At 37.8% G+C, this 13,368-nt stretch overlaps 1 protein-coding gene and 1 non-coding gene across 2 annotated transcripts; one reads left to right on the top strand and one right to left on the bottom strand.

The window, feature by feature from the left end:
* Positions 1-2,444: 2,444 nt before the first annotated feature.
* On the bottom strand, positions 2,445-2,563 carry LOC126330001 (5S ribosomal RNA). Its single transcript, XR_007562642.1, has one exon. It is a non-coding gene; the product is annotated as a 5S ribosomal RNA (ribosomal RNA).
* A 6,200-nt stretch (positions 2,564-8,763) lies between these two features.
* Positions 8,764-13,362, top strand: LOC126329979 (clustered mitochondria protein homolog). Its single transcript, XM_049996263.1, has 3 exons — positions 8,764-8,948; positions 9,059-9,230; positions 9,345-13,362. Exons 1-3 carry the CDS (start codon positions 8,838-8,840, stop codon positions 12,413-12,415), a joined length of 3,354 nt encoding a protein of 1,117 aa, XP_049852220.1. The 5' UTR covers positions 8,764-8,837; the 3' UTR covers positions 12,416-13,362.
* Positions 13,363-13,368: the final 6 nt, after the last annotated feature.

Below are 13,368 nucleotides of genomic sequence, written 5' to 3'. Positions count from 1 at the left end.
AAAACTATGCTGGACAAGCCTCGAGGATAGATCCAAGCTAGTACATTTACCACTGTGTCTCCAGTTGGTAGTGCAGTAGTACAGCTGAACATTTTTTTGAGGCTAATCCATCTTGAAGCATAATATAATCTGAATCAACTGCTTATGTATTAAATACCACAAAAAGCATTTTTTTTATTTTTTACTATATTTGGGATTTTTCCCAAAAGTATTTTAAAATGCGTAATTTCGGAAATAACAGCTGATTTTATCTATCCACGAAGCTTTTCTTTTGAAATATAATTTATGTGGTCATGGGCTCTTGCGTATTTTTTGGGTAATTGTAGCAGTGACTTAGGATTGACGGATACGAGGTGATCTGAAGTTGTGTAAGCCAATTATAGCCTAGCTTGTATATAAAAAGCTTCGAGGAGCATGGCCGTGAGAGCGTGTACTCTGGTTTGGCTCTCTTTTGATTAATCCTATTGATCTTCTGTCAGTGAAAAGGGTCATATTTTGTCTTGTTTACTGGTTGTAGCTGTGGTATCCGTGTCGGTGCCAGTTGATTCTCTAGGAACCTTAAATTCTATTCTGTCTATTAAGTATAACAGGAATACGCCGTCCACTCAGATCAATTTTGGATTGGGAACTTTTTTAGCCCTGAAGTCAGAGCTTTTTTTTTTTACTCTTGCGACAAATAACACATGGGTGAATTTAAATTTATTTAACTGCTTTACTATGTGGTTTTTTAAGTCCCTATCAGCTAAACAAACCAAATGGACTATCGATAATATATACGACTACTCAAAGCTCCGTCAAAGCTTCGATGATCTCATCAAAGCCATAGTACTAGAAAGCTACATTGAGGATACTTCTGTATTGACACTAGAAAACATATTGTGCATTATTCTGACCATTGTCATGTGTTCGGAACGAATATATTCTACTCTTTATGATCAAAGTAACTATTTGCTTTATCCAGCGGTAATCCTTGCTTCGCCATTAATCATTATTTTAAGTTATATTGGACGACATCATAAGCAAGTAACCGTTTTTCTGAAAACCAAATCTCATCCTAAAAAGCCGTTTTCGTTGTTGTTCACAAGCAACATGCCTAATCAAGACTCAATTTACAGGCTATCAGTCTACAACACTTCGAACGGTTCAGCTGGTTTAAAGGATCCCGTATATGTAAAAGAGATTCAACTAAATCAATGGATTTTTGAAGATGGAAGAGAAATAGACGTTCCAGGATTTGCTGAGTTTTTTAAACATCAACTCTCTGGAATAGAGAAGATCTGCTTAAAAAAAGCATCTTAATAAACAACGGGCTTTTAAATCTGCATTCCTATCTGCCTTATGAATATAAAACCAAAATTATATGGCGTAGATCGCATTGACACACTGTTAGGAGCTTTTAATGGATGAACTCGTCCTTTCCTTTGTTTGTCAATCCGTTTCAACAAGACCGAAACAAAAAAGACAACCATATGCCTTCGCTCGACATCATAAATACATACTATATATGTTTTCTGTTAGCTACATACCCTTTTGTTTATTGTCATCAAAAGGTGAGTAATGACTTTGTTTCAAAACTTGTCGAGCTCGTGAACACATACTTTGCACTACAAAAAAATATTGTTACTTGTAAAAACGTTCATATTTGGCTCAATTACTATTACAGAAAACCTAAGCAATTTTATAGTATTCACTGCGCACTAAAATTTTTGTATTGAAGTTCACATACTTATATTTATCTTGCATCTCTGTGTTTGATATTGTATTTATATCACCGCTAGCCACCCCAACCTAGGATGGGTCGATTCTTTATATGCTACAATAGTCTTACCAAGGTTGAGATAACCTATTTACGGAATTTATCAATTTAGCGAATTTACTGTATTATTTCATAAAACTATAATCAATTTGGTAGCCCTTATCTATGCTCTTTGTTCTTGATCAATAACAGATTGAATTAATTAACTACCTGATGAGATCGATCGGCGCCAAGCGAAGATCTACCAGCTTGGTGTTCTCAGGTTCAACATTACAGAACAACTCGACTAAGTACTGTTTAATAAAACAGGTAAAGTATTAATCACAATGTTTGATTTAGACATAGACTCTATGCAAGTTGAGATGGCCGAGAATGGTGAACTGTTACAACATTGGATACATTTATATATACGCATCGCATATTTACAGATGAAATCAACATAGCACATCGAGAGAGAGGGTCTTCGAGGAAAAGTTTCATACATAAAATATTAACATAGTTTTTGTCATGCACTGGAAAACAGATAGCAATGCACAACTGGGGTGGGCGTCAGGATGGCGCCACCCGATGATTCTGAGGCGGAACTTTACCGGATTACATAAATCCAGTGCATCGCAATGTATAAATTGTTGAAAGAATTCAAATATCATAAATTTACTCTATCTATATAATACAGTGACAAAAAAAAAGAATGCAACACCTAATGTTCACAGCTGGTTTCCCATTCCACTACTAGTTAGGCCTAAGTACGTTTAACTTCGCTGATCAGACGGGAAGCGGTGTTTTTGTACTAGTATGATCGCATTCGATAAGTTATACTTAAACATTAACTTATCAATCCTTAGTACGAATACTGTCCTCAGATTTATGATGCGTCTCTAATTTTTTCAGCTGTACACTTTCACACAATTGTGCAATTCACGACATCAATCTACATACTTTTAATTTTTATAATTCACCATTTAACGATTGACCTGTCTTTGTGCTTAAACCGGTACACTACATATATAGATCGCGTCTATACGCCTAGCTTAAATATTTCACTGCATCTATTTTGATAATAAAGCATATTGTATTGTCTGTTATGCTATATCTGGGTTTTTTGATATAAAAAAGCCAATACGGCGCGCACACCGTACTTGTTTAATATGTATTTTTTTTTGTTAGTTATACATATTACATATATCTGCGTGGCTTATGCACCCTATTGTATAGATCATCTATATCTGATCAGCCGCTATTCCGATACCTATTTTGTAGCTCTACATATGATACAATATAACATTGCTCTATTACGCTCATGCTTAATATAAAATATAAATCGAGCACTGAGATGTGCTATTAAAGTATTTATATGAGCAAGCTGTTGAATTGGCTATATGAATGAGATTGGCTATTTTAGATTCAGCTATAGAATTAGCCATAAAAACGATTGACTGTTCGAATTGGCTGCATAATTGATTGACTATTGAAAATTTGGTCATGATGTGTAGGTATGATTATGCAGATCCATAACAAAGTTCCTGAATATAAGGTGATAGAGGAAGGGTGTAAAATATATGCCGTAAAGTGAGCAGAGATACATACGATTGTTATACACAGATGATATAGGCGTAAGATTACAAATACGAGGAGTGTATAAGTAGCAGAAAAAGACGTATAGAACGAACAAAGATGAGAATGATATGAGTATTATAACACAGTACAAGAGGCGTACAAAAGACAGGCATATGAGAAAAACATAGATATAAAGAACGTGGGGGAGATAATAGTAGAAGTAAAGATGTAATAGATACAAGTGCTTAAAATGGGGTAAGAAGAGAATGTGCAGAGACGATTGGCATAAACAAGAGATGAAAATGTATAGATAAGAAATAGAATTTTACAGAAAGATAAGAGCGATAAGATATATATAAATTAGATTTATTTAAATGATTTTTGTCTAATATATACGTATTGTGCCATTTCCGTCAAGCCTGATACCATTACACTAAACATTTTCAGCTCAATGACACATAGAGCATAATAAGTAGCGTTATAATATATAGATAAACTTCTTTGCTGCTCAAGTTGTCGTAACATTTGAATCATGCTATAAATACCTATATATATTATTTTTTATTTTTTTTGTGCAGGCTATATAACATGCAATCAATTTTAATTATCAAAATCAGAAAACGACCAATGAGTTCAAAGTATGGTTGCCATCAAATAATTGGAAAGGACAGACTTAAAACAAGGACATGCACTTTAAAACGAGAATTGAATTTTATCATGTCCTTATAACAACTAGCATTCATAGCTTGAATGGTATCTATCAGTTGTCTTTATTATTAGAATGGATGTATGAGAGCTCAACAGGGCCTTATATTTAAAGTTGTACTTAGGCTTTGCTATAGAGTATGTTTTTATTGGCGTCCTCATAAAAGAAATTTTTCAAAACTTTGGTAAATAAGGAAAGTGTCGGTATAAACTCTTTACAAAAAAACTTAGCAACGAGACCTGATATTTGTATTTTGACAGTATACATTGATTTCTAACTTGTATTTGATGTTACAGCGAAAAACCTTTTTCAATTACAGCTTTAAATACTAAATTTTTTGAAAAAGGCTTAGAATTGACGACTGAAATCAGTTTTTTATTGTCAGGCTCTATGCATATGGACCCGTAGATTACTGCACAAAAATTATTTATATGGTGCCAGTACCAGAAGTGTTCCCGATCTATCTATGAAGTTTATATATGATATGTGTATACAGGAAATCAAAACGCTTTCATTAGATGGTTTTATAAGGACTTAAAAGTCGAATTTTATTAGCTGAAATTATTAGGTTGAGTAATTTGAAGTAAAACATTCAATCTCACTGAACAAGGTGATGCCGGATTATCAAGCTGTGACAAAATTGGTGCAGACTTGTTATAAAAAAAGGTTCAAAGGACTAACACTGTTTTTGGTAAATGTCTACTTTAATTTCATCAGTAATTGATTTTCCAGAAATTATCCTAAAAAGACATTTGCTTACATATATAGTAGACGTTTGGTTGAAAGTTTTCGCTAAATTTGTTAAAAAAACTTTTTTTTTTTTTGCGTCAGATAAAAGCAGAGCGGTTTATATAATTAATTTTTTGATTTAATCATTCTACTTACAACTTGAATACTTCAAAACAACACATATTTCTCGAATGTCTCATCCGGATAGAATTTCATTTACCCGAATCATACGTATATTCTAATATCAGTGTAAACAGGTCCTTGCTATCTGTGTTAGCATCTGTCGGGGAATTTTAAAATTTTATATTTGGGATACGTTTTAAGAATATTGGAAAGATGACGGATTTATTCTAAATAATCAAAAAGAAGCAACACGATAATTGTATAAAACATGAAAATAATGGAATGAGATGAATAAAGATTAATCAGTTTCAAAAACTAACCATATAAGAATAATTGAATGTGTATTGATATTTTGCATCTCTATACTGTAAAATAACAGCATTTTCTTGATGTTTAGATAAATATGCCGTTCGTGTTTTTACTATGATGGCCATAATATAATTTATTTGAAATTGTATCTGACTGACTGGCTTTCAAAATTTGCTAGTAACTTTCTTTAAATCGTTCTGATCAGTTCAATATGTGAATATTATAACAGTGTGTATCAAACACGTATATATTGTTTGATTTGTTTCCTAGTTTTTTTTTGAAATGCTCAGCACATTTTAAGCAAGTGACGACCGTATTTAAGAACAATAAAATGATGTGACAAGTATATTTCTCAACCGAATTTTAATGGCCTTCTGGAGCTGGGCTAGTACCCTTGAAGTTAGTTCGCTTACTAAGGCTTGACTGCGCCATCATAGCTTGCAATTTGCTAGCAGTTTTCCATATCTTTATCAATGTGGTTTTTGTTGTAACAGGCTTTCGATCAGTCAACAACTTAATCTCGTATGTCCGTCGAATTGATTGGTATTTTTTTTAGATTGACTTATGGATTACATAGAGTTTCTACTTTGGTTCTGTCTGAACACTGTCATGCTATTCACTGTTCACGCAAAATAAAACGATGCGAAATTGACTATCTGTGTAGAAGTAGGTATTGAATAACAAGAGCATACAGCTAAAATTTAAATGAATGGTATGTTATATGCTATATTTGTATATTTTATACGCATATACCATGATGAAGTTTGTACTTTGAATAGGGACATCTGAATTGATTCTATGTTGAGATTTCAAAGACCTGAGTGTATATGCATATCTATCCCAGAATTTTTAGTATTGAAAATAGTATTTAACTTACTGTGACAAAATAAGCGATGAACCGTGAATTTGTTGTAGTCTAACCTTCTCGTAAGTGTATATACAGTTTGGTTGGATTGCAATGTTCTATCCTCTGCTAATTGTGGAGTTCAACGTGTCTCGAAAATGATTTGAACAGCGCTTAAGGTTAGAGGTAGACTGAAGTACACAACTCGTGGTGTATCATGAATTTTCTGTAACGTGGTTTGGGTAATCAAATTTACAGCATCAAATTTTTTGTCTAAAGGCCCTTTAGGACTGAGTGAATTGTGGCAGCGAATATGGACACTCTAATTTTTTGGTGGTAGGGATAGTATTAGACAAATGAACAATTTCGAGACATCTTTATGTTGTATAATACATGTTGGACATCACATACGATGCAGACGGATACCTGAGTATACTCCTAATAAAAAAGGAATGAGACCGAAACTATGGATGTTAAATTCAAAAACTGTCTTACTATAACATTATGTTAACTAATATTTGCCATAGATATTTGGTAATTTATGGGTAATATATATATATATATATATATGCTGCCTCTGTTTATATAATTTTTTTTTTATTTGCGTCGATTAAAGCACTGGAAAAAATTTTAAACTGACGAATTCTTTTGCGGTTCAGGTTTAATACTGTTCACGAATTAATAATAAGATGTCCCGTTAATTCTTTTGCATCAATATAGTACATAACTATCGTTCATCATGTTGGATAGATAAAAAAATACAGACGTATATTAAATATATATGCGCTGTTTTCATAAGTAAAAAAATATGTTTGTAATACATGTTTATTGATAAATTAGTTTTAATTCACTACTTAAACCTATTAACAGGGTGAGAACACTGATATTGTGGTTAATGTTTCGGTGAAATAGATGAATTTTGCATTTAGTATAAAAATGCTCTCACAGAGGCCGTAGCGATGTTTAATATAGAGTTCGTATTCCTACAATAAAACGAAAATTGACAAGTAACAATGTATTGATGTTGTTACGAGTGTATGTTTCTCAAAGGATCGTGCAGTTAAAGATTATATATCGTGTCCATGTTCAATTCTGAAATAATTTGACTGGAGTTATGTTTAAGATTATTGTCGTCATTCAGATATATAGCATACAATAAAATATTATTCAGTGATGAATACAGTCAAAGTTAAAGCAAAAACTATTTGTCTATCAAAATGACAAGAACGTATAATTTTTCAGCCCAGAGCTTTGTGGGATGTTATATAAAAAATTTAAAAAAAACGGATTAATGTAGCTATCATCACACTGTAATATTATATAAATACGTTTAATTTGAACATACAACACTGATGAATTAGAACGGTTGTCAGTTCTGGAGTATTACATGTTAATAACGCCGATTTTATGTTCGCAAACTTTTTAGCAGCTCCATTAAACTCCAGCCGTCTTTAACAGAGAATAGACATTTGATGAGATGCCGGGTTGAAACAGATCCACTCTTTTTTTTGATGAGGCGGCTTATGCGTATGCGTGCGTACTTGTTCTTTTTCGAGAGGGTAAAGGAATTACATAAAGGCAGCACAAGGTATTTGTTTTGTTTTTATGATTAACTTCCCTTCGGTTGTGGATATGACTGATATTGTGGACGCTATAGGTGACCGAATTTGGACTATTCTATGCCATATTCTGAATGATTTTAGGGTATCCCTCGGTATAACTAGCCAGCTGAAATATGTCTAAATTCAGGAGTCTTTTTCAATTCGAGAGCACTGTCAATTTTGAACTGAGCGCAACACATGATGACTTTTACACCTGTTAAATATCGCTAAATTAAAAATGAGCCATTTCATAGTATTGAGAGGATGTCTACAATGAATATTGTTGGGTACTCGAAAAAAGCATTTTTTCAATTAGCGTGACAGGTCTTTTTTTGTTGAACTAGGTCATAAAAGATTTAGAAAACGAATGGGCAAATAGTGCTAAAAATACGAAACCAATATATATGATAAGCTCTCAGATGCATCATTCGGCATTTTAGAGATGTTTTACATAAAAACACAGCCAGCATCACTATATGATGATATATGACATTTTTAATCATTCGGCGCAGCCTTCATAGGCTTGGTTTATTGGGGCTGTTGCAAAAATTCTAAGAAAATCTAGTGAAAAGCCGAAATTTTGTCTGAAGTCTGCATCCGCAGTCAAACGTGAGATTTGAGCTAAGCGCTTCGTTTCTGTTTTTCTTTTTGCAATTCGCCAGTTGATGAGTAATGCGTAAATTCAGCGTATGCAATCGAATGTCATCCACTCTCATTTTGATAGTCACAGCGCCAATTGACGTCGCATTTTGCTGCAATACGGATCGATGAATTTGGAACTTGGAACTCTAACTTTTTCTTGCTGCGAGCCCTCGACGGTTAATGGTAGGAGGTACGGACACAATGGTCTGACAGAGGAATACATCAAAATTCAATGCATTTGGATCGCTATTGCATTCTCAATGAAATACATTCGAAATAGTGATACAGAGAATCTTAGATGTAAAAATTTTACATCAAATTCATGTACACGTCGAAGCAGCTCAGATGAGCAAAAAATTGAAGAACATTCAGAGTGGGGCGTTATTGGGTTCTATAGCGGCAATTGTGTAAATAGTAAAACTAGACAGCAAAGCTCCGATGCGATGATCGGATAAAAAAAGTTTTGATAAGATTCGATGTGAGAAGCATTTTGCTCAGTTGTCTCTGAACCAAATTTAGTTACTTTAAGTTCATACATCTAGCATTATAGTGGATAACTAAATTATCAAAATGACGGTGGACATCAATAATGCAGAATTAACAAAAATGGCTCTACAAAGAGACAAGAAAGAAGTTGAATTAGTCGTGACTTCTCCTAGCTCAGAGCAAATTAAGTTCTCCGTACGTCTGGATGGGCTGAACCTAACGAGCGTCTTTCTGGAAGCAAGCGAATATCAGCCGAGGGTTGTAGCATTTTAGAAAAGCACTCTTGTTAACTTCATTAATCCTAGATATCACTGGACCAAACAGTCCATGACATTAAGATGACTCTGATGGACAATCCAAGTACCTGCTGCATAACCTGCTATCACCTGGAATACTTGAATGAGCCAATAGAAGATGAAAGGTTGGGAATACGCGAATTTTTACAAGAAAACAAAAATACCTTACTCATGATACAAGGTATTACAATATCGGTACTTGTGTGTTCTTTTTAAGACGAAGTCTGTTATATTGCGTTTATCTTAATTGGGATTACCTCTGGTAAAAAGTTTTTAACAAAATTCCAAAAAAAAGATTTGTACACTTATGTAGATAGTCGACACCATGTTCAGAGACTGTATGAACTTTTGGAGCCAATTGAAAGGCCGTCTGCCTTGGTGTCATCTTCGAGGTATCCGCATGCAGAGCAAGAAGAAGACTGGCTAGAGAATTTCGACTATTACGAAAAGCCATATCAGGAGGCGCCGCTGGGTTTATTTTATCATAAGGATTATATGACCGATGCAGACGTCGGAGCGTTGCTTTGCCTGAAGCAGCTACGCTACAGCAGCTTTAACCCGCCTACAGGGAACCGCCGGCTAAATGGTGATTTTTTTTATTTGGACGTGGTGACATTAGAATCTAAGGAGGCCGTCATTGTCGCGAGTCCGAGTGGGTTTTATGTCTCGAAGTGCGACAGGGACCACTTCGACCCAACTCCTGCAGACGAACCGCATCATAGCAAGTTATTGTCTGATTGTTTGTCGTTTTTGTCTTGCTCATTTAAAAAAAATTTTCAGCAACGAATTAATTATCAACTGAATTCGAGCATTTACGAAATAGCAGCGCCTTCTTTTCCCTGCAATCCCTGGTTGGCTCCAAGGAGTTCCCGTAGCTATGATATACAGCGCGCAGAAAAGGATTTGCTCCTCAATTCGGTGATTGAGTTTGGTGCCAACAACAAATATCGAAGTTGGAACGATGAGTTTCAGTCGGCTCTGGACATGCCGGTTGGGACCGTTCAAGAAATTATTGACAGAGACTATACATTGCAACGCATTCATTGCGATTTTGTCGAAGTCGCTACGCAGGGGGCAGTGGCCATTGTTGAAGGAAAGGTCCAGGCCATAAACGTGTACGACTCGCAGATCAATAGGGCTTATATATATAGTGACATCTTCTACAGTCAGGCTGTTGACCCGGTTGGAATGTGTGATGATGAGACTTTTTCGAAAGTTATTAACGTCAATCTTCTCTGCCTGAAGAATTTTTATTCGGTCGATCCGCCTGACCTCCGATCTTTAAACATGGCCATCATCGACTACCGAGGCTTTCGCCTTGTTGCGCAAACAATTATCCCCGACATTTTTGAGGGCCTGCTAGCCGGTGAGGAGGTCGTCACCTACGGAAAGCTAGAAGCGATTCATTGTGATCCAGAATTCCACCGACGATTGGGCCAGGTCGCCGCACAATTCCATCTAAGAGAGCATCAAGTATCCGTTCGTGTGGGCGATGAACCGTCGCCTGTGTATAAGCTGTGGACCAGTTGCGATGTCAAGGGGATCGTTGACAAAAACAACCGCTACTATTTGATTGATTTGGCCTACATGCTGCCTCGCGATTACAACTACAGGAACAGCGCCTATTCAAACGCGGTCTACCGTCCGGAATTGATTCAGCAGTATATCTATTCCCACGGAGTTCCCTCTTCTGATAAGCAATCGGCCGCGGACAACGAATCGGACGCCTCCAAGCAAGCTGAAGGCGACTCTAAAGCGTCCGCACAGAACGGCCACGAGAAGTTGGTGTTCCCGGACTATCGCTTCAACATGGATCTTTACGTCAACAACGTGAACTTGGAAGACAGTCAAGAAGAGCTAGACAAGGATGTGGAGCTAAACAAGGATATAGGTGAGTATTTGATGGCTAAGGCAATCGCCTTGGCCATCGCCGCCTGTAACCATTCCACTAACATACAAGGCGGCCTATATCCAATCAAGGAGATATTGCATGAGTGCGGTGTGAACCTGAGGTATTTAGGCTACTTGACGAACTTGGCAGCTTCGAAGGCGCCCGCTCACGTGAATGCGCTGGTAAGCGAAATGATCGTTCGCTCGGCCAAGACTCTGTTCAGGCGCTTTATTCGCTCTGCTCCTGAAAACCAACTCGCTTGCCGCACCGCCGAGTTCTTGAACGCCTTATTCCAAAGGCCCAGCGAAGCCGAACTGTCAAATATTTCTTCAGATGTATCCCCTCAGCCATTCACTGCTGACTCCGCGCCCTCGCGAGCTGCGCTTTGGACGCAAATTTACCGCCTGGTCAAGTCCAAATACAGATACGACTTGCCTGTCCCTGTCGATGAAACTTTCTTTATAACCGCCAACCTTCGTTCTTTTTGCTTAAGTTGCGGCATCGCGCTCAGAGCTCGCTCTTACAACTTCGAAGATGCTGAGCATATCTTCTTTTCAGAGGACATCCACCAACTGCTGCCGGTCGTCAAGCACGTTTCACCAGTATCGGGTTATGGAGATAGCATTCTTTCATTCAGCGAAAAAGCCTCGAGAACGGACCATCAACTTGCCTACAACCTGCTTCAAGAAGTTCACTTCATCTTCCACCAAATCTACGGCCCGGTTCACCCTCTCACAGCCCACTACTTCTTACAACTATCGAATCTCGCCTACAGCTCGGACAAACGCGAATGTGCATACGAATACTCAAAGAGGGCCGTACAAATTTGCGAACAAGTGAACGGCCTAGACCACGCCATCACTGCCTGCGCCTACGATTCGTTGGCGCGCATCTCACTTTCGCTCTCAAAACACGAAGAGGCGCTGAACTACTCCAGACGGGCACTCTATCTGAAGCTGATCAACACAGGGGCGAATTATCTCCACTACGCTAGAATGTACTCGGAATTAATATTTTTGCTATCTGAGCTTCAGAAGTTTGACAGTGCGTCGCGCGTGCTTCACAACTTGCTTGAGTGCATGGGACGCAGGCTGGGCGGCCCTCCACTCGACGACCGGAGCTTCGCTCTCCCCTTCACCGCCGATGCGAAGCACACCAGTATCTACCTCAACCTTGCAAACGTCTATCACATGATGGCCACGGTCGAACACAAGAAAGGCAACTACGCCAAGGCTCTGTCGTACGAAATGAAAAACTACAACATTTTGACTTCCGTAGGCTTGAAGGAAACGGACGCCGATGTGTTGTACGCAAACGCGTGGCTAACAGCATTGACAAAAAAGGCGGTCAGTGCCGGAAAAGGCAGACCTCTCACTAAAGACGATAAGCTCGGAGAGCGCCAAACGCAATCCGAGTCCTCTAACGTAGCACAAACAGGCCGACGAAACAGGAAAAAAAATAAAACGAAGAAATAAGGTAGAGCATATTTCACTCCAAGAATCACGTCGTGGGTTTAGATTTCCAAATCACCATCAACCTGCACCGCTAGACACGACAGTGTCAGCTCGAGCGTCTGAATGATTTGTCATATCGAGGAGCGTCTGAAACATGCAACACCTTCCGCGAAGCTGTCAATGCCAGGTAGCCCTCAACCGCGGTAGAAAGCACGGTTTAGCTCAGATTTTGAACATGACAAAATAGTTCGACGGCCAGTGAAAAAATGCTTCGAAGGCAAGCTGTTTTGTACACAAGCGTGGAACCCGCTTTAATCTGCACCAACTCGATCGCGCTTCTCTAGTCAGACAGCTCGTTGCATCCTCTCGTCCTCCGCTGCTTTTAGCCACAAATCGCATGCGCGCTGTCAGAAATGTGATTTGGTCGACAAAGCTGTCTGCAATCGTAGTCAGTGCTTGTGTTTTTGAAAGCAGATCCTCATACATTTTTCTCAAAATTTAACGTCTAACCTGCAAGATAAGCGCAACAAATTGTGTCGTTATTTTGAGATAATTTTATGTTGATAGGGACGTTATTTGTGTTCGAACAGGCGCATAAACCGAGCTACATCGTCTCGGCTAATAGCTAAGACCGGGTGTTTGGCTCAAAACCGTTTTTAGCAAGCGCAGATGCATTGACAATCCTTTGGCACGATTGGTTTCGTCAGTCGTGATAGAAAAAAAACAATTCATTGAACCTTGGACAGCGCTAAAAAGGTGATTTGTTTTTTCGAACTCAGGGTGTCTTGGTCGTAGAGTATAGACAGTATGCAATGTTTTTACCATCAGGTACTGGCTATTCGCGTATGGACCAGCTCCCGGGGCTGCGAATTCAGTCGTGCCGGTGAAATTTCTTATCAATTTGGATCAACCCATTTTTTGTCGATCGTACTTCTATCGAGTTGTAGCTAAATTATTTTCAAACATTATTTTTT

Source organism: Schistocerca gregaria, unplaced genomic scaffold (assembly GCF_023897955.1).
Source record: "Schistocerca gregaria isolate iqSchGreg1 unplaced genomic scaffold, iqSchGreg1.2 ptg001234l, whole genome shotgun sequence".
In the NCBI taxonomy this organism is placed as follows: Eukaryota; Metazoa; Arthropoda; class Insecta; order Orthoptera; family Acrididae; genus Schistocerca; species Schistocerca gregaria.
The sequence above is the reverse complement of the archived record's forward strand: the minus strand, read 5'-3'. Positions and strand labels throughout refer to the sequence as shown.